This window comes from Haemaphysalis longicornis, unplaced genomic scaffold, assembly GCF_048455015.1.
Source record: "Haemaphysalis longicornis isolate Haplotype H1 unplaced genomic scaffold, Haemaphysalis longicornis Haplotype H1 scaffold_6, whole genome shotgun sequence".
Taxonomy (NCBI): domain Eukaryota; kingdom Metazoa; phylum Arthropoda; class Arachnida; order Ixodida; family Ixodidae; genus Haemaphysalis; species Haemaphysalis longicornis.
Window position 1 is genome coordinate 97,675,240 of NW_027526407.1, and position 27,845 is coordinate 97,703,084.

The window sequence follows — 27,845 nt, forward strand, 5'->3', positions numbered from 1 at the left end:
TTTTTCAAGAGTTCTCGAAATTGTGCTCCGGGAATTAAGGCATGGTTTTCACAACTCACCTTTTAATACTCAACAGTGGCTAACAGTATTATAAGCAAGCAAATAATTGCGGCCTTGACAACACTATTCCTTGATATTAAACACGCATATCCTGAATGCTCTATTCGATATTTCTCTTCTCCCCCGCTTCTTCGGCGCCGATTGGCGTTCCGATATAATAGCGTGATCTACCTATTCTGGGAATCATTTTCTCCTTACAGACGATTATTGCTTCCCCGAAAAGGCTGAGTCTGTATTTTGCGCTGGGTATACATTTAGCCGTAGTTCGAGACCCCTTTATGCGTAAATGTTTGTTTACCACGTGGGCACTTAAGTTCCCCGTCTAAAGACGGAGGATACCAGACATCTTCCCCATTCGCTGTCCTTGAGCTGGTCGCAACAACATTCCGTCAGCTAACGACTGAAATCTGTAACTGTTTGTAACTCTAACATTGGAATTACCAATGTTGGTAATTCCAATCCGGCTCTGACCTCATTTGCCTTTTTTACATCTGTAGTAGTAGTTAAACTTTTTACGACTTAGCTTAGTTTGTGGTGTTTTGAGTTATTTAATTTTGTTCATTTGGTTATGGGTTAGGTATGTTACATAGGAGAGAGGGAAGTAATTCGAGAGGCGGCATTTTTTTGCGTAACGCCGGTGCCCCGGTAGAAGTCAGTTCAGGGTAGTGCTTACATTACCATGAAACGGCAATCTAGACGCAGCTCTTTTTGTTCTAGTAAAAGGCTTGAAGTACTGTTCTGAGTATCAGGAATCCTTGAGTGTCTTACATGCTACATAATTAAAAAAGAAAGTGTGTTCTGATTCGTTCAAGAAGGACCTTGCAACACTTTTTCAACTTTTTTTGATGTCGTAAATGCTTGCAGGACGTAGTCACCTAACAGACCCGGTACTTAGATTAGGGGGTCGCAAAGTACCTCAGCCAAACATTACTGCTCTATGCCCATCAGATAACTTGTAAACTGGCTCAAAAGATTTTTCTCTTTCCCGGTCTTGATGTTCTTCGACGGTTCGATTGACGTCATTAAGGCTATGTAGTGGCTGTTGGGCGGTTTTTCTACAGTTGCAGCAATGAACGCTTTTCGATAGCAACTTTAAAAAAAACCACGATAACAAAGCAGAAATGGAAGGCGTATCTGGTGCGACGAGCAAATCGCGCAGTGCCGCTCCATGCTGGCGATAACTATAGCGTTCGGAGTGGTGCCAGACGCGAAGGAAAGAGTGAAAGCGCTTATCGAAAGTGTTGCAGGGTCCCTCAAAAATTAATTGCCGCGTTATCTTACGTGTAAACATCTTCATTGTCGAACTAAGAATAATAACTTATAGACGACTGCAATTAGTCTGCCGTGCCATCACTACACGCGCATAGGTAATGGTGTGCTTCTTGCTCAACTCGGACCGCTGCCCGCAATGGCTCGTGTGCCAACAACCTCAACTAAACAAACTTCGCTCTTTCATGTATTGGGGCAGTTGAGAAGAACGTTTATCTTGCCAATTCTATAGCAAACTTCCTAAACCGAGGACGAAACGTTCCTTGCATTTTGTCTTGTTGTGGGTACCCCATTCCATTACCCTTTGCTTTTCGCGAGCCCTAACTGGACAAATTGATGCATAGTTGGAACTCAAACAAATTGCTCGCTGCACATTTACACTGAGGAAATTAAACGTTAATTGAAGTTGAGGAGTTAATTGAACTGAGGAGTTAATTGAAAACACAACCACACTTTGGTGCGCAAACGTGCAACTAGCTTATTGAAACTGTTTATTGCCCATTAAAGGTGTGCAATGGGAAGTGTGACGTCAGATCAAATCTACAAGGATTCGTGAAAACACTGGAAACCTCGTGTTCGCACGCAGTAAATACTTTGTTGATGCAAAGCCCATCGTTGCAAACCTGGGTGCTGTTTTTAGAGGCGACAGTCTTTGTCGGGCTACCAAAGCACGAAATTTGTTATCTGTCTGTCCGTCTGTCTGTCTGTCTGTCGTGGTGCGGGTTGGGCTTTTATTTTATTCTATAGCCCTTTACCTTTGTCTGTCTGTCTGTCTGTGTCTGTCTGTCTGTCTGTCTGTCTGTCTGTCTATCTGTCTGTCGCTTCAGCCGCCCGGACAAAAGGTCAAGGAAACCTTCAATCTTAAGTCTAGAGAAAATCTTTTCAAAACAACGAAATCTGGTAGCTTACTTCATGTCTCCACAGTCTTCAATACAGCAAAAAAAGATACACTAATTCCTCGTTATAACGAAGTCAGCGGGACGGCGAAAAATTTCGTTATAAACGGTATTTTAATATAAGCGACCACTCAAAAAAACTTGAGCTTTAATTGCGGCACGACTGCGAGGAGTCAAAACACAATATATTCAGGGAAGCAAAACCTTAATCAGGTAAAAAAAAAAGGCAGTGAGCTCTGGCTGTTTCATGTTCTTGCCGGGCGCGAGCAACCCCCGCTCCAATATGACCAAGCAGTGACTGCGTCCGAACGCCTCGTAGGCTTCAGAGCGAATGAGGAAGGAAAGGCAGTGGCCACTACTTCTATGGGGGGGGGGTCACGGAACGCTACGAGAGTTTCTCTTGAAAGCGCCGCAAATTCCGCTGCTCGAATCTGAAGTTGTGTTTGTTGATCTCAACAAACAATTAACCGGCGGCTCATTAAGGTACACAGAGAAATCATGAAAAGTTACTGTTTTTGCAATAACGGCTTTGCATGAATATTGGTCATTTTTTGCTCAAGGTGTGCAGCCGTGAAGTTTTCAAAACAAGAGTTTTTGGGCGCCCCGAATCTCGACGACACTTCTAATTCTGCGCTTCGATTGTCAGTGTTCACGCACCGTCGAATACACGCCATTGACCAATGTCTATGAAGAAAATTTAATCCCTTTACCATGCATTTTGACTGTTTGTCATAAGTGAGATGGCGTAAATCAAGCATGACCGGCTCGAGAAAATCGCCGAGGAAAACACGAGCTTGTTAACCCGCCATATTGACTGCCTGACTCGCCGCTGGGTCACCGGTGATCGGCGACGCCTCCGCTCGCCACTTCACTCTCAGCGGGTGCAGCTCTTCGTGCGCTTCGAGTAGTACGGCCTAAAATGCCATCGTTTGGGTTGGGACCAGAAGAAATTTGGAATAAACCGATATTTCGAGTAAAGCGATTTCGTTACAACGAGGGATTACTGTAGTAATATTTGAGTCAAACGTAAGTACATAAATGATACTACAGTGCTCTACTAATTGAAAAGACCTGGGAAAATCTTTAGAATAAGAGCATAAAAACACGTTTCAAACAATTTGTTCGTCCAAAAACGCATGAAGTAGCTCGCGCTCGAGCCTCCAGATCGAGGCCACGCACCAAGCCCAACAGTAACAGAAAGCCTCAATTTATTGTGCGCTGGCAGTGCGAATACGGGAAAATTGAATTGCACTGAAGGAACGTGTATTTTGTTTATCATGATAGGAGCAAGAGGGAAGAGTCGAGAATGAGAGGCGGGAAAGACAAAAAGGAGGGGCTAGTACGTGGTATGGGCGGTACAAGACTGCCGTTTTTCAATTGCAGCTAACATGCAAGCGGTCAGTAATTCATACTAATTTGCAGTATTTAAATTTTCAATTTACCTTTTTATATGATTGCGCATTATGTCACTCCCGTACCTAGACAACAGAAGTATTGCAAATTTAACAGAAATTGTGTTTAAAGCCCCTAACATGTTTCTGAATAATTTGAAAGCCATGGGCAACATCTAGCACCTCGGAACTCTAGCTCATATTATAAAACAGTGTGCGTGCAATCCCAAACTTCCACCTCTCCGATCCCCTCTTCCCACCCCTGAGCTGTGGGAGAACCTGGTGACCAGCGACCGTCTGGTCGTCCAGCAGCTCCTGGCATCCAGAGCGAAGGCTCTCTGCTCACTTGATGGATTTCCGGACCAGGGAACCACTCCCACTTTAGAAAGCTCGAATAAATGTTTTGTCTCTCTCTCTCTCTCTCTCTCTCTCTCTCTCTCTCTCTCTCTCTCTCTCTCTCTCTCTCTCTCTCTCTCTCTCTCTCTCTAGCACCTAAAAACATGAATGCGAAAATAAATTTTCAATACCTCTCCAAAGTCAGTTGCAATTTAATAAACACAGTAATCCATTAAGCGTACATTCTAGCTAACCTATTTCGGATAGAAAACCGTTTCTTGCCTTGTAGGGCCTAAGAGTGCAGTGAGGCCGGCATTGGGAAGCTTATGCAAATATACTGCAAGTGCCTTTTCTTAAACACTGGAGTGGAGGTAAAGGAACTGTATACAGAACGAACAGCGCGTCCGGAGGAGTCAGCATGCGTTCACCTCAAAACACGGCACAAGCTAGCACGCCCGCACCGCCCCACGAACCGATCCTTCTAATAATAACCCAGCTTCGACACGGATTTCTGTGGCCAAACAACGTTCCTTCCGAGGCTCCAACGCTCGCGGTTTATAGCCCTCAAAACAGCCTCTGACCCAAGGGCGGTCGACGCTTGTTTCTCTTAAAGTGTAGAGCACTAGCGCATGCAGAGAAGTTCAATGCACGTCGTTTGAGCAATGCACAGCAGGTCTAAGATGCCGTTAGCACTCAATAAGGGTTCGTTCACGTCGGACAGCCGGCGCAACAAACATTCCTGTGACGTCAGCATGAACAACGCAGCCGCCCTCTGCCCACTGGTGAAAGCTTCTGGCCTGGCAAGTACTCCGCAGTGTTGCGATCTCTGGCTGGCTTGGGATACACCGCAATACAGTACTTTCATGGCTGCAGTAAGGGAGAACTTCTCACTGTACCGACGGTTTTGAGTGCCCGGAAATCTTCACTGATCAAGTTTGCCTACGAAGCTTGCACATTTCAAGAGGGAAATTGTCCAGCTCAGCAATTCGCTAGTGCAGCGGCATACCTGCAGATCACGAACTGACGACGTGTCCCTAGGAAAACGTCCGGCCATCTTCGACAGGCATTTCCTTCCCGCTCCCGAGTGCAGTGCTTTTCATCGTCTATAGGTCTCAGCTCTCCCTTCCGAAGAAACAACTCTAGTCTCCATCTTTGCCATAATATTCACCATGAAAGCGATGAGCTTTCTTTTATAGCCTTCTGCACTTGGAGTTTTCCAGAAACATTTCCTTCAGTTTAGGCTCCGAAATACACTCGCTGGTGCCATCCCCGTTTTCTTTCATTACATACCTCTAAGCGGATACGGATAGTAAATACGTGATGCGTGGTCAGAAGAGGAGGATGACCTTGTGCTCTGCAGGGGAAGGAGGAGGCTTCGCTGAGCTTCTTCTCGGAGTGGACATGCCGGCGTGGTGTGACGAGCTGGTCCAATGGGACGACGAACTGAAGCGCGAGACGGACCACATCACCCTCGGGCTGGTTGAACCCTGGCCGGAGACTCTCGAGCTGCCGGAGGGAGTCGAACTCCTGACCTTGCGCACTCACTTGCGGATGGGTCAGGACGCCCTCGTCGCAGCCCGGCAGGCTCTATCTGGGCTCCAGTATGCCTTCGCTACCTTTGCAGGCTGCGAAGCTTTCAGGTGGGTTCCCTCTTACTGGGACCGAAATTCATTGTTTTACGCGTCACATTTACGCCAGAAAGTTATATAACCAGCCTAATAGCGTATATAGGATATGAGGGACGCGTAAAAGGCACTCGCCACACTTGAACGGGCCATACAGACAAAATACCTTTGTTTTACTTGAACGACTTGATGTTTTGTAGTGCCCCAGCGTTTGTGCAGCAGCAAACAGTGTTTTATGAAATGAGAAATTAAATCATTTAGTCCAGAATTTAAATTCACCCGCTAATGTCATGTTTCCTGGTGTCTGCATTACCTTTTCCAGAGCAGGTGTTCAAACGAACGTTAGTGCGCTCTTTAGCCTGCAGCAAACATCGAAACGCCTTGTTTACCGTCGGTCCTCCTAGATGGCGCCACCATATCGCTGCCCGCACTCGCCTTGTTTCTAACCGTATTTGTACCTGGCTTGTTGTTTTTACAGTTAATCATTTTGTGAAACATAGGGGACGATCGACAAATAGGGTCACGTAAGACAACGGCACTTACACCAGTTGTCCAGTGTCGTGTGAGACAACCACAAAGAGCAGGACTCCTGTGCAACAATAACAATTAGAGGGCGTACCAACACCAGCACGCAGTGGTGCTTCTATGTTTACGTGTGCTTTCGTAGCTTCCATGGCTTTCCCACCATTCTCACTGCTACAAAATGCGTATACATTACATTTAAACAAAAATACGTCGCTCTGGAAGCTTGTAAGCCCTGCCTAACTTAAGTTTGCTTTCGCCGGCTCAGCCAATCACACAGCTGCCCGAAATAACTCATACGGTCTAGTGTGGAAAATGAGGTAGTGGGTCGCATGGCCGTTCCCTTTTTTCCAAGTAATATAGCTTATCTGAGTGAAGCTTGCTTTAAAAGTGGTGTCACTGTGTTAGTGCTATCCTAAGGAAGCAATATTTCGAACCAACGAAACATAAATTTTGTCTGCATGGCCCCTTTAAAGGAAGCTTGAGAGAAGTTGCCGCGGCACGTTTATTCTGTGCGGTTGCGCCGAACTGCAGCAGTTCGAGGGATAGCGTTGATATCTACGAGAAAAAGATACGGTACCACAGGATGATAACGGCCGTCAGAAGCAGACGAAGTGCAGTGCGAATTGCAAACAGTAGGACAATTGTACTTTTCCACGTTCCCTCGAAGTAGGCTCTAGTGTCGCGCATAGAATATTGGTCAGGCAATTAACGGGGGTGGTGGAATTAGTTGTAACTTTAATTAAACGATATTATTCAGCACGTTTCTGACAAATCTGTCCTCAAAAATCAAATATTATGTCAAATTATAGGCGTTCCCAAGTAGTGGCATGACCGTTGTCACCTTTCATACCGCCGCAAAATGTCCAAGCCACGGACATCGTCATTCTTACAACGCTTGAGCTCATCAGCTGATAACGTGTGTAACCTTATCCCTTCAATTCTAAAGAAACCAGAGCCCTATGCGCGGTCACGTAGAGTTGTTTATAGAATGACGAATATTACAGCAGCAGCGTTCCTTGCGTACGGTTTCGCAAAGTGTTGCGGAGTAAAAAATGAACGCTGATTTCGCCCCAAAAAATGCTCGGCCAAGTGCAAAAAACACCTTTTTTGAGCACGAAGATGCCTAGATCGGTCTTAATCAGGTTGCACGGAAAGCAGCAGAGGCCGTTTGAGCCCTGAACCAAAGGTGCAACCCGTGCTCTACCCCGTCGTGAGCTGCAGCGCGAGTCACAAGACCACATGACCACACTGGCGTGCCGCCCAACCACGCAAAAAAGACTTATAAATAAACTTTTTCTCATTCCAGTCAAGTGCTCCCGGTTTACAACTTCGCCGGGCTCATCTCTGTAATCGCAAACGAAGGTGTAGGCAGGAAGAATGAAAGCGCGCAAATGATTGCGAGTGTGCGATGCAGTATGCAAGGGTCTAAGCCATTCACTCTGCGTACAGTATTGCTTCTCCCTTAGTGTGGCGACCACAATCTTCGCTAGGCTGCTGAGGAAGGCAGGAAAGCTCATGTGGACAACGCATTCTTCGCTCGCGGCTAGCACAGCTGCAAGCGCTTTGGCATTACCAGTCTACGCTGGCTATGAAGCGCTGTATAGATGTTCAGAAGAACAAATGACTGTTCCTGTAGACCACCTCCTTACAGGGAGCAGCTTGCCAAAGGAAACAGGATGCCATCGGAATGGAATGGGCGGGAGGGGTTAAAATAATAAGCGTCTTTCACAAAGCAAGCAATGACGCACGACTACTGCGTAAAGCATAGCAGCTGTGATATGTTTAGACCGAAAAACACGTAGGGCGATAATTTTAATTTACGCATTTGGTTCGAATTAGAACTGCGGTGCTGGGTGGGTGACTAATTTTTATTTACGGATGGAATTCACTTTACCAACTCATTTCCAAACAACTGCGAAACCCCGCTCTTGTGAATTTCGGGTAAGCGACGCATCAGGGGCCCATAATAGAAAAAAAGGGGCGTCATTTTGAAACGTGTTCTCGGGCTGGGACGCCGCTTTGACGGGCGGACGAAGGACGAAAACGAGTGAGGGGGGCACTATAACGAGGGCAATACGTAGTTTTGCGTGTCGCTTCTACAGTGTTACAGCACAGCGTTAGTGTTACAGTTAGTGTTACACTGTTACAGTGTTACGGTGAGGGAAGTACTGGTTACAGAGCTCCCCTCACTGGTTTTCGGCCTTCTTCCGCCCCTCAAAGCGGCGCCCCAGCCCGAGAACGCATTTCTAAACGACGCCCCTTTTTTGGAGAATTGGTGCCCAGGTGTTGCGCGCGCGGTACGGAAAAATACGAAACTCGTCATGCATGAGGCGTCCATAATGAGGTTTCGTGCAGTGAGGCTTGAATTGTTCCACCCGAAATAGGCTGAGGGAGGCTCATTAGGCTTTCTACGAAAATTTATCGTCCCTTCCTAGAGAAAGTTGAGAGAAGCCCGAAGGCTCTCTGACATAAAAAGAGCACTAAAAGTCCGTCAAACAGTTCTCTAAAAGTTCGTCCAATCAATCATCAAAACTTGAAAGACCCAAATCGCAAACAAAGAAAGACCACATGCGAAGATTTTTCGCGCACTTTGTAAACTCATCTACGAACGATCTAAACGTATGCCGATGCGTGGTTTATGAGAGAAAGGTATACTTCGTATTCCTTCTTCGTAATCGATGCTTATATTGCTTTGTCTAGAAACGTTTACTTTTTGGGATTTTAAAGTTAGTGTTTTGACACAATCAAATCCCGGTGTCACGCACGCGCAATGTGTCCAGAGATCTCAGCTGTTTAGTCAACCTAACCCTCTGTGGGAAAATGCGTTACATTTTTTACAGGACGCCATTGGTTCGACTAAGCTTCCGCTTTAAAAGCAAAAACAAAATCACCACGTGGGAGTGAACAAGCTTTAGTCCTTTGGCTGTTTGTGGAAGTCCTGTCGAAGCCTGATATTGGGCAGAAAAAGGCGACGCATTCGAGAATAATCCCGAGTGATCCTCCAGTATCCCTCACTCGTCCTCTCTTCCACAGGCACAAACACACACGCAATCACGTACACCTTAATCAAACTGCATCAGCAAGGACTAAAACTCTAGTATAATCCCGTTTTTCTATTCTCAACGTTACATCTCTCCCGTGAAACGAAACAGATCAGCTGGTTGTGAGTGTTGAATGGGCGCAGCCAGTGTTGCTAACAATCCGATTTTTTTCGAACAAAATTGAAGGCACCTTGAAGCACTTTCATCTTTTGTATCTTCTGCCCCACAGCCAACATGCGCGCCCAGTACTATCGGCTCTCGATAATTCGAAGTCGCTTTATTGAAAAATTCGGTTAATTGGAAGTGATGTGCTCGTCCCGAAAAGTTTACATGCAATCCAATGGAACAAATTGCTCGATTTCTGACATTGATAAAACGGCAGGCCAGTCGATTAGACGGCAGGACAGTTGAGCCGCACGCCAGCGAGTGTATTTCTTTTGAGGTTCCCAGCCGCTTTTTGTTGCGCAGACGGTTGTGGGAGCAGTCTGTGCGGTGGAGGCTTAAGGATCTGACCTTATGAATAAGTCTCAACTATAATGGCAACCCGCGTCGTACACTCGGCTTGGGAGGGGTAAGTCAATGGTCTGAACGGAATTAAGAGGGGAGATTGGCTGTGAATTGGTAACAATGCTGCGGTTGTGCTTTCTGTTTAGTTGGAAGTTCGGGAAATTCGAAGTTAGTTGCTGTCACCGTGGACTTCGTATTAACGGGAGTAGACTGTACTTAAATTGGGGCTACACAGTACCTGAGCCAAAAAAGGGCTCCTTTACGTCGATGAGAAACACCCGTCTCTGTATTGGTCTTAGCGTTGCTTCTGGACTCTAATAACCGAATTTGAGCGTTATCGCGGCTTTTGGCCCGATATTTTCAGCTTCAGTAAGAAGAAAAGCACATACATACTAATAAAATAGCGATAAAAGCAAACCAAGAACTGTAAGGCTTATCTCCTACGCCAGGAAGGTCACGCTGTGCAACTCTGGGCTGGAAATAACTATGCGATTACCGGCACAGACGAAATAGTGAAAACGTTTATAGGCGGCGTTTATGGCGCCTTAAATGTTAGTAAAGTCGTCTGTGCAGCCTTGCATCCAGGGTTTAACTTTTTTCTTTCCCATACAAAAATGCCTTATGGGCGTCTATACAAAAATGTATGGTTTGCTATGGCCGCCTATGGGTCTTCTATGGTCCCCCATAAAAGTGCATAAATTAGGCTATAGCCAGCTATTGAAGTTTTAAGTGCGAATGCACTTTATAAGCGACCTCAAACCATCCACCGCCGGCGGCGTTGGCGTCCGCAGTGCTCCTCTATATTTGAATATTTGAAAAAGAAACAGCATCCGGCGCCAGGTTTCGATCCGAGGACTTTGCGGCCGCAGCGCGACGCTCTACCGACCAAGCCACGGACGCGACGGTGATACTAGTGTTAGACGCGCCTTATATCTTTAACGCATTCAAACTACGTCGTCAGCGGCGTGCGTTGGCGACTCAGCGGCGTTATAGCGGCTTGATAACTGCGTGGTGTACACGTGATACTACAAACCCGATGGAAGAGATGGAAGAGAAGGCGGCGAGGCGGTGGACTGCGGGGGCCGAGCGCAAGCGCCGCAAGCAGGCCGACAACCGTGCATTCGCACTTTCACATTCTCCCCCTCGGGGAAATGCGGGGGAATTTATATGCATCTTGCACTAAAGAATGTAAAACATACAATTCTCTTTAGACGACTATAGAACATCCTAGTGTGTTTAGTCTATAGAGTCACAGCTATTCAGGCTACTGTAGCCAGCTAAACAAAAATCTATGGCTTTAGTTCTATAGGCCAGCCTCGACAAAGCTCTTTTGGCTGGCTATAGACCATTGTTTAGCTTTAAGTCTACAGACTTGAAACCATTCAGCTGTCTTTTACCAGCTATTGAAAAGAGTTCGTCCTAAAGCTAAAGAGAGAAAGCCATAAAAGCTCATTTGGCTGATGATAGGCCGTTTTTTAGCTCTAACTCTACAGACTCAAAACCATTGAGCTGTCTTTTGCCAGCTATTGAAAAGAGTTCGTCCTAAAGCTAAACAGAGAAAGCCATAAAAGCTCATTTGGCTGGATATAGTCCGTTGTCTAGCTCTAAGCCTACATAATTGGAACCATTCAGCTGTCTTCTGCCAGCTATTAGAGAGAATCTGCCCTAAAGCTAAAGAGAGGCACCCATAAAAGTTTCTGCGGCTGGCTACAGCGCAATATATAACTGTAAACCTTTAGACGTGTGACAATTAAGCAACATTTAGCCGGAATTAGGAAAGCGTTTGGCGCAGAATTTAGAGGCTTGCATCCATAAAAGCTTCCTTAGCTAACTACATAGTGGCATAAGCCTCTAAGTCTCCAGCCGCTAATAAAAAAGTGTTAGCCTATAAAGGTATAATTCGAGCGCACCATTAAATTCTATTCCGCTGGTTCCAATATGACTTATGACGCGTAATTTATACACTCATGATTTACCTAGCTACATCTACACACAGACTGAATAACGATGATGAGGTTCATCGGCCAGTTATATGAAAGTTTTTGTTCAATAACGTTAGGTACCTAATATACCAACAATACGGGAAACGTACGATTAAAGGCAGCTACAGACAGATTAACGCTCAAATTCAGGTTGCAACTTTGGATACTGTGCGTCCGCAAAGCTTGCGAATGAACGTCGACCGAAAGACGTATAAGTTCAGAGAATTCTTCCTCTGCGGCCGTTCGCTGCCGCGGTCAAGTGAAAAAGCGGGCTTCTCTGAAAACGGCCTTCTCAGCGTCGAACTTCCGCGGCCCCCGTTCCTGCGGGCGCAGTCAGAAATATGGTGGCATCTGCGAACAACCGCATTCCTTCTCCCGCGGAGCTCACTTTGAAATTAGTCATTGAGAAAGGGGGAGAGCGACCCAAGCTGGACCGAAGGAGGCAGGGAACGGAAGTTCTGGGAAGCGTTGAAAAGGTAGAGGGGACCACGACCGGCCGGCGAGGTGCGGCGTGAGTGCCGCGCGCGTCGACGCTGTAGCCCGGTCGTGGGAAGGGAAGTTTTCGTGGAAAAGAGGGTCAGGCGTTCCGTGCTGTGTTAGTATTCGTGCGCGCAGCAACAATAGTTGATTGATTGTGGAGTTTAACGCGCCGACGCAACGCAGGCGATGAGACGCGCCGTAGTGGAGGGCTCCGGATTAATTTTGACCACCCGGGGATCTTTAACGTGCGCCGAAATCTCGTACATACGGGCGTTTTTGCTTTTCGCCTCCACCAGAAAAGCGGCCGCCGCGGCCGGGAATCGAACCCGCGACTTCGTGCTCAGCAGCGCAACGCCTTAGCCACTGAGGCAGCAACAATAGTGGCAGAAAATTTTCCCTGAGTACTGATAACAGATATAGTTTTTTCGGATGAAGAAAACAAAACGTTAAGCGATGTTGTATTTGCCAAATAAAATCATTACCAGAAAACAAGTTAGAAAAAGGTCGAAAGATGGGCACGTATCTCCGCATTATTTGCTAGCGCGATGGACCTGCCTATACCAGGATGTACTCAGTCAGCCACATCTCGTCTCCTTGCTCATGTGCGCGGGCATGGCACGTGTTGCCTAATGTTGGAAATTTACGACTCGACTGCAATGTGTTCGTTTTGATGGTGTGACGCCAAGCAAATGTGCCGCTTTTCGCTGTCGGAAATTTCGGTGTTTACGGTGACAGTGTTACGATAAATTTAACATCAACCCGAAGTCATGCGAAAATGGATACCTGCGATACCGCGACAGGAATTTCTTCGTATGCAAAACACCAGGGTGAGTGATCTTACGAACTGAAGAGGCTGTATTGTGCGAGAAATGCAGGACTTTTTTGGTGTTCAAGAATACGTTTCCAAGCTACCCTGCACCACATGGGCATTGCAATGTACACAGAAGTGAAGATTTTGCCGCGGTGATGAGACAAATATAATTATTTTTTCGCGAAGTGAGAAAACGTACAAGGAACTAATTGAACGGACTTGGAAAACGTTTTTTTATTATTGTATTATGTGCGACCGTCTTCATTGTTTAATTAAGAGTGCATTTCCATTTTAGCCACCATACTTGCAACTTCGTGCATTGAGTACTGAGTGAAATGAACGACTTCTGCGTGTTCTATTTTCTGTGGACTACCCAGCACCTGTAGGTATATATGTCTCGGTGGGCGTTCGTGGAAAATGTGCCGCGTAGTGTGGCTGTCGAGCGAATGACGTAAGCGTGAGCCAGAGTGTCGGAATGCGTGTGCTGTGTGTTTCGATCGGCGTATGTGAACAACAGTTTAGTGGCGGCGAAGTAGCGTAGATAGTAGCCCTTTATGTAATGAATGGGTTGAATAAACCCCTTGGTTTTTGCTTTTTTTGTTTGCCTTTGTTTAAGCCTTTTGTGAATGAAAAGTGGCGAAGTGTTTGCAGTCGCAACCTTGCACTCCCCCTATATCGCTGAAGTGTTCATGGAGCATATATTACAGAATGCAGATAGCCACACAACCTAAGTGCCACAGGAGAAGTTCTAGAGATCCGCAAGGCTATATGCTGGCATGGCAGCGTGTTAATAATTTCCCAGAGGCTGCTGCTGTCGCTGTGTTTCAAGAAGTGGCGATTCTCTCCTGGCTGCAGCCCATGCAAAAATATCGTATGGTCGGCTATTGAAAATCCTTCTTATGGTTGTCTTTAGCTATTTGGCCCAATTATCTTTAGACGTTTCTATGGCTGTCTTTAGCCATTTCTATGGATATTCCTATGGGTGCCTTTAGCTTCTTCTATAGCCATAGCCCCAAGCGTTGCAGGGAGCGCCAGAAAGTTAGATGGGCAGATGAGATCAAGAAGTTTGCGGGGATAAATTGGTCACAGTTGACACAGGACCGAGATAATTGGAGAATAATGGGAGAGGCCTTTGCCCTGCAGTGGGCGTAGATAGGCTGGTGATGATGATGATGATGATGATAGCCATAGCGATATCGAAAGAACACCTAAAGAAAGCCATAGCACCGGCTATAGAAGAAGCTAAAGACACCCATAGAAATGTCGATACGAATAGCTAAAGAAAACCATAGAACCGGCTATAGAAGAAGCTATAAACACCCATAGGAATGTCGATACGAATATCTAAAGACAACCAAAGAACCGGCTATAGAAGAACCTAAAGACACCCATAGGAATGGCGATACGAATTGCTAAAGACAACCATAGAACCGGCTATAGAAGAACCTAAAGACACCCATAGGAATGGCGATACGAATCGCTAAAGACAACCATAGAACCGGGTATAGAAGAACCTAAAGACACCCATAGGAATGTCCATACGAATATCTAAAGACAACCACAGAACTGGCTATAGAAGAAGCTAAAGACACACATAGGAATGGCGATACGATTCGCTAAAGACACCCATAGAAACGTCTAAAGAATATTGGGCCAAATAGCTAAAGCCGACCATAAAAAGGATTTTCTATAGCCGACCATACAATATTTTTGTATGGGTTACCAAACGCTTGGAAGTGTCAGATTGAAATTTTCAGCCGCTTGTAGTCACATGACTCTTTTTCGCCGCACAGCGACTGGCAACGCTATGTTTTCATTTCCGTGAACGCATACAAAACGCTACAGTTCCGTGCCTTTTGTCTTCAATCCTTGTTTATGATGAACTTGATCATCTGAAGCAACGCTGAGACCGTATGTAAATGAATAATTTAACTTTTGAAGTGTACCATTCGGTGACAGGAAATCCTGGTATATGGAACTGATGTTCCCAGTCAACGCCGGTTCTGTTTTTCAACATTCCACTGTATTTCAGCAGAAAGTTTGTAAATTGTATTTGGCTCCTCGTGTTCATACAGCCATTACAATTCAGCGCAATATACCTTAGACAAACAGACACGCTGTATTAACGCGTAGCAGGGCTGAATGGGAAAGTGAGCCAGTAGTATTAGGCTTTGGAATTTAGTTTCCAAAGTAGGTTAAACCAGGCAGCAGTGATATAACGCTGATATAACTGTATAACGCTGCATTAACGGCCTTACTGTTGTTGGAGTGTCAGGAATGTGGAGGCGACTGTGCTTTTTGAATCCGTTTTACAAAGCAACAGCTAGATCAATCATCACTCATTACATTGCCTGCCAGGTCCATTCCGGAGTTTGCCGAAGCCGTGGCCGAAATCCTCCAGGGCACGCCCGCGGTGAAGTTGTACCACAACCGGAACCCGCTTTCTGACCTCCTGGAGCTATTTCCGCAAGCCCAGCGCATCATCCTGAACCACGACCTGAGCGACAGCGAGGAAATATTCCTGTGCAGCCGAGAGGAGGGAGTTGAGCCACACCCGCTCACGCATCTCGAGGGAAACCTCGGGGACCACGAGGACTCGGGGCTCGCCCTGTATGGCGAGACCGTCAACGACCTTCTGGCATGCTGTCCGAACGTGAGTGTATCGTCCTCGCGTACTGATTATCAGTGTTGGGAAGCACGCACTAAAAGTGACGTCATTAATAGTGACGTGGCACAATTCTGGGCAGTTTAGTAAAGATACCGATTTACTGATTCTATACTAAATACCGCCTTTTTGCGTTTCGAATAGGAACGGGCAGCATACTTACCAATATTTTTCGACTCATCTGAAGGGGTAGTTATTCTCTTGACATGGTGGGCAAAATATGAAAAACAAGAATGCGGTGAACAGAAGCAAGACACGACACAGCACAGCGTGTAGGGCACCCCGTTGCTCGTTAGGCGTTACATCTAGTTCTTCATGCGCCCCTACACCAAAGCACTTTGAAAAGCGGCTGACGGGAAGCTAACACTAAAGTTAGAACTGGGTAGTCGGTAAGGAGAGCAATCGCAGTTTGTTATTATGAGGGGGAGGGGGAATAAGAGGTGGTGATGGCATATGAGGAAAGAGGAGGAAAGGGGTAGGGAGGGTAGTGGAAGGGGCAAACAGAGGAGGACGAGTTGTACAGGCAGATGGATAGGAGGGGAAAGAGAGAAATGGTCACAAATTGCAGCGGGAGGTTGGAAACGATATATGAGTGCAGATGGACGTAGGTACGCGCGATTGGGTAAGTGATAAATATAAGGGCGATGAGGTAGAATGGACGATGGTAAAGAGAACTTGAGGGAGAAGGTATTAAAGACTGAAATAATACGATGGAAAGGAACAGACAAGGTACGAGGGAGTTGGACGGCTAGAAGTGGATGATGAAATTACAAAAATGGAGGATGCGGTGAAGGGAAAGGTAGGAGACTTACAATGGAAGAGGCGTGAAATGGAGGAGCACCGGCGTAAGTGACAAAGTGGTACGGGGAGAGGGGGGGAAACAACATCTTTACTCGCCGGCTAAAAGGTCACGGTGGCTCTCACTCCCTCGCTAGGAGGGGGGTGCCGGCCGCGACTGCTGGCGTGTGATCGCCGCCAGCGCAAACTGCGCGGCGGCTTTCTGTGTGTCCTTGTCCGTCTCTCGCACCGCACGCGCGAGATGGGGCGGTAGTATATTCGTTCCCGCTTCCGCGTCGTTGCAATCCCACATCATGTGGGTCATGGTCGCCCTCGCGGCCCCGCACACCGCACACTGGTCCGTGATGTATCGTTCGGGCGTGACATGCACGGCCCACACCGGGGTCCACGTCGCTCCCACTTGGAGTTGTCGGAGGAGCGCCGCCTCCTGCCGGGTGAGGTCCGGGTGCGGCGCAGGGTAGCGTTTACGTTGCTCCCTGTGCCATTCCAGGACCCCTCCATACGTTGTAATCGGGGCGGGCTCCTGTTCTTCCACCCCCTCGTCTTCTGCGTTGTCGTTGTCGTCTCTGGCGTCGTTGTTTTCTTTGGCCGCACGAGGTGACGCGGCGCGCCGGCCGACGGGGCGTCCGGTTAGCGCCCTCGCCGCCCTGTCCGCGTCCTCGTTGCGGTTGCGAACGGGTCCCACGCTGCCCATGTGGGCCGGGAACCATCGCAAGGTTATCGGCATCCGCGAGTCCAGGGCCCCGCACACCCTCACTGCGTTCACACACACTTGGTTCCTTGCGAAATTGGCGATTGCCTCCCTCGAGTCACTTAGCACCGTCGTGCATCCTCTGGCGGTTGCCGCCAGCGCTATGGCCGTTTCCTCCGCCTCCGTGGCCGTCTCGACACGCACGCTGCACGCCGCGACGACTCTGCCGGTGGTTGCTTGCACGACCGCCGCCGTGTAGGCATGTCGGCGGTTGTCGGGGTATCGGGCCACGTCGACGTACATGGCGCCGGCGTCGTCATCGTACGTCTCTGCCAGGGTGCGAGCCCTGGCCAGGCGACGCTCATGGTTCTCTGTTGGATCCATGTGCCGTGGGATCGGTGCGACGCGGATGCTGTCGCGGGCCTCGCGCGCCAGCGGCAGCCGCCTCTTGCTCTCTCGCAGCCTCGTTTCGTGTCCTACCGCGACAAGGATGGCCCTGCCCGTGCGCGTCGTTTCCAGTCTGGCTATCTGCGCCGTTGCTTGCGCCTCTATGATCTCGCTCAGCGTGTTGTGCAAGCCTAAGTCGAGCATGTTCTGTGTATTTGTGTGGGTGTATAAGCCCAGCGCAGCTTTGTATGCCCGGCGTATGAGAGCGTCGAGCTTATTGCGTTCGGCCGTGGTCCAGTTGTGAAAGGCGGCCACGTACGCCAGGTGGCTTATGACGAACGACTGGACCAGCCTCAGCGTGCTGCGTTCCTTCATGCCGGCGTGCCTGTTGGCAATCTTCTTGACGAGGCCGAGTGCTCGGCTTGCTTTGATTTGCAGTAGCTTGACGGTGTGAGCGTTGCGTCGGTGTTCGTGGATGTGTAGTCCGAGGACTCTGATGGTCTCTACCTCGGGTATGGCCGACCCGTCACCCGTGCGCACTTGGATGTTTGCCGCCTTCCCGTTCTTGGGGCTTCGCGGGGCCTTCAGGATTAGTAGTTCCGACTTGGCGGGGGAGCATTGCAGCCCCGTTCCCTCGAGCTGGTCTTCGACCGCTTTCACCGCGCACTGGAGCGAGTCTTCGATCTCTCCGTCGCTGCCGCCCGGCACCCAGATGGTGATGTCGTCGGCGTAGATTGTGTGGTTGACGTTGGGGGCGCTGCCGAGGCGTTCCGCAACCCCGATCATCACCAGGTTGAACAGCGTCGGAGAGATCACCGCTCCTTGCGGCGTGCCCACGCTGCCCAACGTTTTCGTTGGTAGTTCTAAGTCTCCGGCCACGATGGTCGTTGTGCGTGCCGTGAGAAAGTCTCTAATGTAGGCAAACGTCCTCCTTCCCATGTTGAGGCGGGACACCTGCCGTAGTATGGCGTCGTGGCGAACGTTGTCGAAGGCGCCTTTTAGGTCCAGGCCCAGGATGGCGGCGTTGTCGACGGATCTCTTATTATCAATAATATCGTGCTTGAGAAGCAGCATGGCGTCTTGCGTGCTGAGGCCCGCGCGGAAGCCGAGCATCGTGTTGGGATAGTGCTCGCCGTCCTCGAGATACCTTTGCCATCGGTTAAGTAGTACATGCTCCAGCACCTTGCCCACACACGACGTGAGCGAGATGGGACGCAGGTTCTCGATGTCTGGCGGCTTGCCCGGCTTGGGTATTAGGACCGTGCGAGCCTCCTTCCACTTGGGGGGTAGGGTGCCGCTCCGCCAGCACGCGTTGTAGAACGTCGTGAGCGCGGTGATGGCCTCGTCGCTCAGGTTTCGTAGTTCCTTGTTGGACATGCCGTCCGGGCCGGCCGCCGACTTGCCGTTGAGCTTTTGCAGGACCGCACGCACCTCCCACTCTTCGATGTCGGCGTCAAGCGCCTCGTTGGGCTCGCCCTCGTAGTCCGGTAGCGGAGTCGGCGGCGTGGCCGGCAGGTACTTAGCGTCCAGTCTGCGCCGCACCTCGTCGTCCCCTAGCTCCCTGCGAGCCTTGAGGAGGGTGCGGGCCAGGACGTGCTGCTGCTCCCCTTTGGTCTTACTCTCGTCGAGGAGGTGGCGCAGCAGCTTCCAAGTCCTACTCTTGTGTAACTGTCCGTCGGCCTCTTGGCATACGGCGTGCCAACGTTGGTGGTTGAGCGCTGCGCAGTGCTTTTCGATTTCCTTGTTAAGGAGCGCCACGCGCTTGCGAAGCGTTCGGTTGCGCTTCTGAGTTCGCCATCGGTGTTTCAACGAGTCGCGCGCCTCGATGAGGTGCGCGAGCCGGCTGCCTACCTCGTTGACTTCGTCCTCGGCTTCGAGCTCGGTGGTGGCCCTCTTTGCTTCCCGGCGGATCGCCTCCGTCCACCTCTCTATGTCGTCTATGACGCTGGGTACGTTCGCGAGGTTGGTCCGGAATGCGTTCCAATCTGTGTGCTTGTGTGTGCGTTTGGGGCTCGCCCTGCCTTTTAACGGAACGGTTAGCTCGAGGAGACAGTGGTCGCTGCCGAGCGTCTCGGTGGTGTTTCTCCACTTCACCTTCGCGTTGTTACTGAAGGCGAGGTCCGGGTTGGTGTCCCGGTGCACCGACGTCGGGGCGTGTCTGGTCGGGATGGAAACGTCGTTGACGAGGTGGTAGCCGGCCGCTTGCGTTTCCGTCAGCAGACTCTTTCCTTTTGCCGTGTCGTGGCCGTAGCCCCATTCCGTGTGCGGCGCGTTAAAGTCGCCGCAGAGCAGCGTCGTGTGGTCTTCGGCAAGCCGCTTGAGCTTCCCCACGATTGTTCCATATCGTTGTTGCGCGTACCGGGGTTTCGCGTATGCGTTGGTGACGTAGACGTGCTCCTTCTTGCTGCCGCGGCCTACCACCAGCTCCACTGTTAGGTGCTCGACGTTCGCGGTGTGCGCGAGCGTATGCTCCAGGCTTGTTATGCCTTTCTTGACGAACGTGCAGACCCCGCCGCTCACTCGGGCTCCGCGTTCCGGGCCCTTGGGGTGTGCTAGGGCGTAGGTGCGGTACCCCGGCAGTGTCGGGGCGTGTTCGCTGTGAGTCTCTTGCAGCAAGATCACGTCCGGTCGGCGTTCCGCTTGCGTTACGTATTGCGCGAGCGTCGCCTTCCTCCCTCGCAGGCCGTTGATGTTCCACTGCCATACGAGGAGGTCGTGTTGTTTCGGTTGCGTCGTCGTCGTCGTCATTACGGGGACGGTCTGGGTGACGGTGTTGTTGAGCGCGATCGCGACGTGAGCTTCTTGCACAGGGCCGCTAACATGTTCTCTATCTTGTCGGACCGGGCTTTGAAGCTCGACAGCATCTCCGCCTGGGCCGCTTCCACTGCCGATAGCCGGGTGTTGAGCGTATCAAACTGTCTATTGGTGGCGTCTTGGTAGCTTTGGAGCTCTTCCCTCGTTACATACTGTTGCCGCGCGTCGTCTCGCGCCTTCGACTTGAGCGCGCGCCTCCTCTTGACGGGCTCGTTCTCGGCTTCCATGTCGTCGTGCATTTCCTCGACGTTTGCGCCTTCGTTTGCGGAAGGGTCGTCGTCTTGTGCGTCCTCGACCGGTTCGAGTGGTATCCTCACGCGCGAGCGGGCGGCCGTCGGTGGCGTCGTCCTCCCCGGAGAGGATGTCGGGGCGCTCGTCTCCGGCGACGATGACGGTTGCCATTTCTCGAACAGTTTCTCGAGCTTGCGGCACAGCTCCGCGATGGTATCCTCTTGGCGTTCCATTTGGGCCCTTAGTAATGCGTTTTCACGCCTTACACTTTGTATCTCTCTTTCGAGCGCGGAATCGCGTCCGAGGCCGTTGTTGCCATCGCGGGTCGGCTTGCCCATTGTTCCCGCTCCCGATGTCATCGCCGCCCACGTCACTTCGGTTGGCGGGTGCAGTTGCACTCTCCTATTTTCCATTGTTCCGCTCGCTCGCGTTGACGCGGACATTGGCGTAGCTGCTGACGTCGTTGCCTTAAAGTTGCCGCCCCTCTGGCCCCGCGGTGTCACGAAGGGGGCGTTCCCGCTTTGCAGCTCTGGAAAGTTCTCCGCCGTTTTGCGCGGGGGGGCTTGCTTTTGTTGCTTTACTGCTTCTTTCTGTCGTTGCGCGCGCTCCCCGCGACGCTGCGCCACCACGTGGGGAAGCTTGAAACGGTTCGTGCAGCCCGTGGCGCCCGTTGCGTGAGCCCCGTCGCAGAGTTTGCAATGGGGTCTGCACGTGGCCTCGTGGTTCGGCTCTGGCTCGCGCTTCCCACACGCCAGGCATACCCTGGTCTTCGGGTTGGGGCATACGTCCGCGCGGTGTCCTAGCTTGCCGCAGCAACGGCAGAACTCGTGGTGTTGGCGATATAGGCTACATTTGACTATCATAGCGCCGTACTTGACGGAGTTGGGCACCTTGCTGCCATCGAAGGCCACTATCACTGTGGAGGTGTTACCTATCCTGTGCGCCTCGAGCGCTAGTGGGTTGGCCGCATTGACAATGTTGGCTTGTAAGTCCTGATACGATTCGGACGTATCTATCCCTCTGATAATGCCCTTTACAGTGCCGTCGGGGGCCGATACGTACGCGAACGTTTCGTACTCGGCGTTGCCTATCTGGAGTTGCTTTATCTGTACGTACCTCTTAGCTCTGTCGTCGCTGGGTGTACTGACTATAATGACGTTCTGTGTGGCGTTTGTGCAAATGGTGTCCTGACTCGACTCTTGCATGGTGGTCCCCGCGGCCTTAAAGATGGCCAACATTAGGCGCTTGGCCTCCGTGCGAGCTACGTTGAGTCCGCCTCTCGGGCGGAGGATACTTTTGGTTTCGCCGCGCGGTAGCTGCACGGGTAGGCGCGCTGCCTTGCTCAGTCGCGTGGTAACTTTCCTAGCGAAGCTAGAACTACTCTGATGCTGCTTTGAGGCTGCGGGAGAGGCAGAAGCCGGCTCACCCACTTTCGGTGCGGTGCGTCGGCGTAGTCTCCTTCCCGCGACGATCCAGCCCTCGTCTCCGTCGTCGTCAACGCCCTCCTCGGTGTGGCGCGGTGGCAAACTTTCGTTGGGGGCCGACATTTCGGCGTCGTAGATTTCCTCGTCGTCGTGGTCTCCTTGCGAAAAATCAGTTCGCGAGGAGTCACGAGCACTGTGGTCGTAGGGGGCTGGCGCCGGTGATCGAGGGACGGTCACATTCTGGGTCGGTGGCGGCGAAGCCGTGGTCAATGGGGGCAGCGTGGTGATGACTGGTGTTGTAGACGCAGAAGGCTGTAGCGACGCCGGCTGCAAGTCCAGCACAGGGGGCCGCAGTAGCGCCGGCGGCGCCGACATGATAGCTGCGAGGCCTAAGGCAGCAGTGGCGGTGATGGGGCTAAACAGCCCCGCGGATCAATGAAACTGGGGAAATCGGGTATTAAAATGAAGCGGGGCGCTTAGCAAGCAGCGGGGTATCACTAAAAGAAGGTGGGTGGTAGCGAACACGGTTTAAAAGCCGTTGAAGAAGGAGCCGATCCGTAACCATACAGGCAGGCTCTCTTCGTCCAGTGGTACGGGGAAAAGTACGAGTAGCTGCAGATCAGGACAACGCGGTAGGCGACAGAGGAAGAGAAATAGAGCATGAGGAACCAGTGCACCCGTCGCAGTGGCTCAGAGGCTAAGGCGTTGCGCTGCTGAACACGAGGTCGTGGGTTCGATTCCCGGTCGCGGCGGCCGCTTTTCTGATGGAGGCGAAAAGCAAGAACGCCCGTGTGTACGAGATTTCGGCGCACGTACCACTCCGCTACGGCGCCCCTCATCGCCCGCGTTGCGTCGGTACGTTAAACCCCACAATCAATCAATCATATCAAGGAACAAGTTCATTGCAGGAGGAATACAGCGCCCGGGTTAGGCAACTTCCCCGTCCTATCGTCCGGCTTCTTTGCACTGTTTTTGCTGCGTGCAGGCGTGTAGGATGGCGAGAAACGAAGGATGTAATTGAGTCGACGGTAATAAAGACACTTGGGAGGAGGCACCGAGGGTAGGTGGGGGAGATCAAGAGAGGAACTACGTGGCAGCCACGTACGACCGGCGGCTAGACGAACGCAGTAAGATGCAAGGCCCACAAGATGGCACTCGGACTCCTCGACTGCACGAGCACCGAGAAGCTGCTTGACCTCGGCGTGTACAACACGCTCGGGGATATCGGAAAGGAACAGAGAGCCGCGCAGCTCGTGCGGCTCGCGGAAACCAAAACTGGAAGAGCCATCCCGAAGAGACTGGGCGTAGGCACCAACTCGATTAAGGACGGCTACGGCAGCACGGGAGGGATCCCGAGCCAGGTACGAAGGAGAACGACAGTCTATCCCATTCCGAAGAACATGAGCCCCGAACACAACCGGGAACCGAGAGCGGCGAGAGCCAAGGCAATGGTCGTCCCCGGCCCGGAGCTGTCGGGGACGAAGTACGTCGACACGGCAGAGTTTTGAGAGCGCGAGGCGTTCACAGCGGTGGTCATCGACGCCAAGAGCGGCGGCACGATCACCGCGACGAGCGGACGCACGGAGGAGGCGCGGTGCGCGGAGGAGGTGGCGATTGCTTTAGCCATCTCAGATCCGGACTGCGAGATCGTGATGTGTGACTTTAAGAGTGCAGTGAGAAACTATGCCAAAAATAGAGCATGTTGTGGAGCAGTGCGGGTGCTCGCCGCGCTGGACCTCAAGGACAGACAAGTGACAGTTAAGTGGTTTTCGGCCCACGCCGGGAACGAAGTCTCGGAACGTTACGAAAACCACAATGAGACGGCGAACTCGACCGCACCAGAGTTAATAGGCCGCGCCGCCGTAGCGAACCCGTCTGCGAAATGGTGGAGAGAAAGCAAGGATAGGCTAGGTACATATATACGAAATAACGAAGAAATACAGGCTAAGCAGGAGGAGAATGGCGCCACCCGACCCGACCCGACAGGCGATGGTGCTCAGGAGGATGCAGACGGGTTCGCTACGGACCCCGGTCATCATAAAATACGTGTGCCCGGAACAGCACGAGGACGACACGTGCAAAGTTTGTCAGTGCGCGAGCCACTGAAGCTCACTTGCTGTGAGACTGTACGGCAAGGCCCAGCGAAGCGCCAACAGCAATAACGATCCCGCTGTGGTTCGAGGCTGCGGCGAGGGGAAACGACAAGAACGGCGAACTCCAGGCCGTCCAGCTGATCCTGGTGGCCCTTGAAAGGCAGAAGACGGTCGAAAGCCGACAGGGCTCGGCCCCCATCCAGGGGCGGCTCAAGGACCTCGAGGGAGCAGAGAGAGGCGGCTGCCGAGTGAAGGGTCTTTGACAGGATGAGTTAGGGCGCGTCATGGAACTGCAGTAGTGACACCACAGCAGGCGATTTCAATAAAGTACTTACTTACTCACTCACTCACACGCCTCTCGTATGATGATGACGAGGGTTTCTGTCCCCCCTGGGAAACGGCCTGGTGTGAATAAGCCCCGGCAGCGGCGTGCATGGCCTCGTTACCCTTGAGGAAATCGCGACCTAAAGATGAAATTATTTGTAGTTCTGCCACCGGGAAAATAAACTAAAAAACTGTGGTTGATTCCTCTCTCATATGAGTAGGTAAAACACCAACCTGAAATGTGCAGCGAATTCTGCACAGAAAAGAGCATGATTTGAAGGTCGGGAGCTATCTTGTGGGTGTGTTTGGCGAACGACTTCCTGCAGGCGGGTCGTTTCGACAAGGATGCGATGACTTCGGTCATGCTCCGTCGCGTGTGGAGCCGACTGTTGCGTTGCGACGAGCTCAGCTTGTGGAACACGAGAGACAGATCTCGCCGCTTGGACCGCAAATGCGCGAACGCGTTCCACTTCCCGCAAGCGCACGTTCGCGGCATTCGCCCGTCGACGTCGTTGCCTTTCTGCGGCGCGTTTACGGGTCATCGCACTGAGAAACAACACAGCTTACGCTGCCCGATCCAGGCGCCAACTGTTGGCGCTGGTTAGCGTCATGATGCGCTACTTAGCTTCACCTCTCCAAGCGGAAGCAGCATCCGCGTCAACGAAACTTTTTCATGGTTTCTCCAGTGTCCCTTGTACTGGCGCCTTTTCCGTGACGGATATGGCGTCATTCACATCTTGCTGTATCCCGGCATAAAACACTTCCGTGTTAAAATAAAAATGAACAGAGACTGCGCCGAACGACCGAACAACATGTCATTTTTCGGCAAGCGTAAGTTTCGGGGGCGGCCTGGACCTCCTCCCCCCCTGGCCGGAACGTTATCGTCTTTCGAGGTTATTCGCAATATGAGAGATGTAGTTAAACCGAAATGTATGACAAATTACGTAAATGTAATGATTTCCGTGGTTCAAAAAATATTTATTATTTGACCTTGGTGAGTTTTAGCCAGTTTCGGCTTACTCCAAAACAGCGATCCGTTCCCAATACTCCCTGTAATTCGAACCATTTCGAACTTTGTGGAGGATACACGTACCTGAGTTCGCTTTCTTTTTTGTGCAGGTGCAATATCTGACAGCTGATATTCTACCCACTTTGGACGCCGCCCAGGAGAACGAGGATTTGCGTGCCACCATCGGTAAACAGCTCGTCCTTGTTCTTGGCGGGCACGTATATGGTCAGGACAGCCGCATAGAATCATTCACTCCGGCCACTGGAGACCACGTGAAGAGCGCCGCTGAATGGTGTCCCGATGCAGCCCTCGTGTACCTCGCTGCCGACTCTCCGGACACTCTCCATGCCCTAACGGACTTCTCCGGACCATCCAAACTCGCTGTCACGTTCGAATCCGACACCACCGAGTTTTGCCCTTTCTCAAGTGTCGTACCAGCGCTCAAGAAGTTTGATTTGTGTGCTCTCAGTCTCAAGAATTTTAAGGACGTCGAACTTCAGAAGGTTGCCAAGACCGGGGAGAAGACGCTGCGTCTTCTGTCTCTCGACCACTGCCACGTCCTCGACGAAGAAGTCAAGTCGAGTGCGTTCAGAAACCTCGTGGCACTGCGGGTCACCTGGGCGACACCACTGACATTACAGAGTCTTCTGTGCGAATGTCCGGAGCTTGAGTACCTGAAACTTGGCTCCAGCGAGGTCTCCCGGATGTTTCTTTCCCGCGGGTTTTCGAAGACGTCGCTCACCTCTCTGAAGAACGTGGAGCTGCGTCTGGAACACCCGCTTGAGCACCATGGACTGAACGAAGAGGACCTCGTCGACCTGCTGCAGTCACTGCCATCGCTTAGTTACGTGGCGACAAACTCGGCCGAAATACGGCTTTTCTTGAAGAGCAACGCAAGTAACGTGAGGATAGGCATCCTGTCGTGCTCCCTGTGCTGCGCGGAGATTTCGAGAAGAACTGGGAGGTGCAGCGTGTCTAGTATTGTGTGATTAACTGTGCGGAGTTTGTGTTCTTTATAGCTGTTTACGGCAGCAGTGAACGTTGCAGCGAGATGAGTAGAGACGGATGCCTCCATGGATTGATGTGTGTTACAGAAGCATTGCAAATAGTCGGAGAGTGTGGAATAATTGACAAATATTCCTGAACCGGTGTTACGTAGGCATTAAAGCGGCTCAAAGCAGAGCATACACGACTTGCAACGCTGCAGACCACACAGAGGTAAAAAAAACAGTCGAGGAGCGAACGCAAATGAGTTTTTTCTTCACGCAAGTCCATGTAATCATTTCGGCGCAAGGTCTGATTGTACAAAACAGCTTATATAAGCACGAAGCATGGTGCCGCGAAATTGAACTGATGCGGCCGACATGTGTTCCTTTAGAAGGCCGATCAGTAATCTCCGGATGAGGAATTTTGTCACCGCTTCGAATCGTTCATTTTTGTTATTTATTCTTCAGTTGTGTGTAACTGATGCTTTCAAATGCACTAAGCCTGTCAATGGGGCTTCTTGAATGTAATGCTATGAACGGCACCCTTTCCTGGAGAAGTGTTGTGTTTTAAGGGCAACTATCAAGCTTGCTACAAAATAACAAGCGGTAAATACTGCATTGCCGGTATTGTGTAATGTGTGGAGTTTTAGGTGTAACCTTGTCAGCACTCCGGCGGAGACCACCACGCCCGTTCCCGGCATGTAAACCACGTGGGCCGCACTTGCGGCAGCCCAGCGAGGTTCGCTGATACGAGAACAAAGACTGCACTGCCGAAGCACAGCGGCATTTGGCAACTTCAAAAGCATGCGAGCACAAAGCTCTTCGGCATCCAGGAATCACGCCGTCCTTGTAGTGATCGCGCCGGGAGGCAGGCACTCACGGCCCGCGACAACAAATTCCCCACCTGAGATAATGTGGTCCACTGCGGCCGCTGTTCCGCCGAAGTCACCCAGACCTGAGCTCCGATCGGACTCTCTCTCTCTCTCTCTGTGTCTTCCGTGCGAACATGTTCGCGCAGCGAGGCAGGCACTCACGGCCCGCGGCAACAAATTCCCCACCTGGATAAATGTGGTCCCCTGCGGCCGCTGTTCCGCCGAAGTCACCCAGACCTGAGCTCAGATCGTACTCTCTCTCTCTCTCTCTCTCTCTCTCTCTCTCTCTCTCTCTCTCTCTCTCTCTCTCTCTCTCTCTCTCTCTCTCTCTGTCTTCCGTGCGAACATGTTCTTGCATCCATGGCGCCTATGCCACGCACGGACCGGTGTGGCCATCTCTAGAGGGCGCCGACGAACCAGCGGAGCGCCGGACCGGTTTCACCGCAACGCGTCTCTCCCCCTAGCGCGCATCGGCTCGGGATCGTGGGTCACGGTTCACTATTCCAACAGTGTTTTATAGCGTCCTCGATAAACACGCACCGGTGTTGCCCCCAAAACCGGCGCGGTGCACAGTGCCCCACGACGGTGCGTACCGGCACGGAGCGTTGATCGAGGACAAACGGGGCGG

At 51.2% G+C, this 27,845-nt stretch overlaps 1 protein-coding gene across 2 annotated transcripts in view; it reads left to right on the forward strand.

Moving 5' to 3' along the window:
• LOC144141074 (uncharacterized) overlaps positions 1-27,738 on the forward strand; it is a 34,823-nt gene extending 7,085 nt beyond the window's left edge. For both annotated transcript variants that reach the window (XM_077672588.1, XM_077672589.1), the window contains exons 2-4: positions 5,313-5,592; positions 15,282-15,576; positions 25,470-27,738. In XM_077672588.1, the coding sequence (XP_077528714.1) occupies positions 5,354-5,592; positions 15,282-15,576; positions 25,470-26,348 (1,413 nt within the window). In that variant the 5' untranslated portion in view covers positions 5,313-5,353 and the 3' untranslated portion in view covers positions 26,349-27,738. The remainder of the gene's footprint in view (positions 1-5,312; positions 5,593-15,281; positions 15,577-25,469) is intronic.
• The last annotated feature ends 107 nt before the right edge of the window (positions 27,739-27,845 follow it).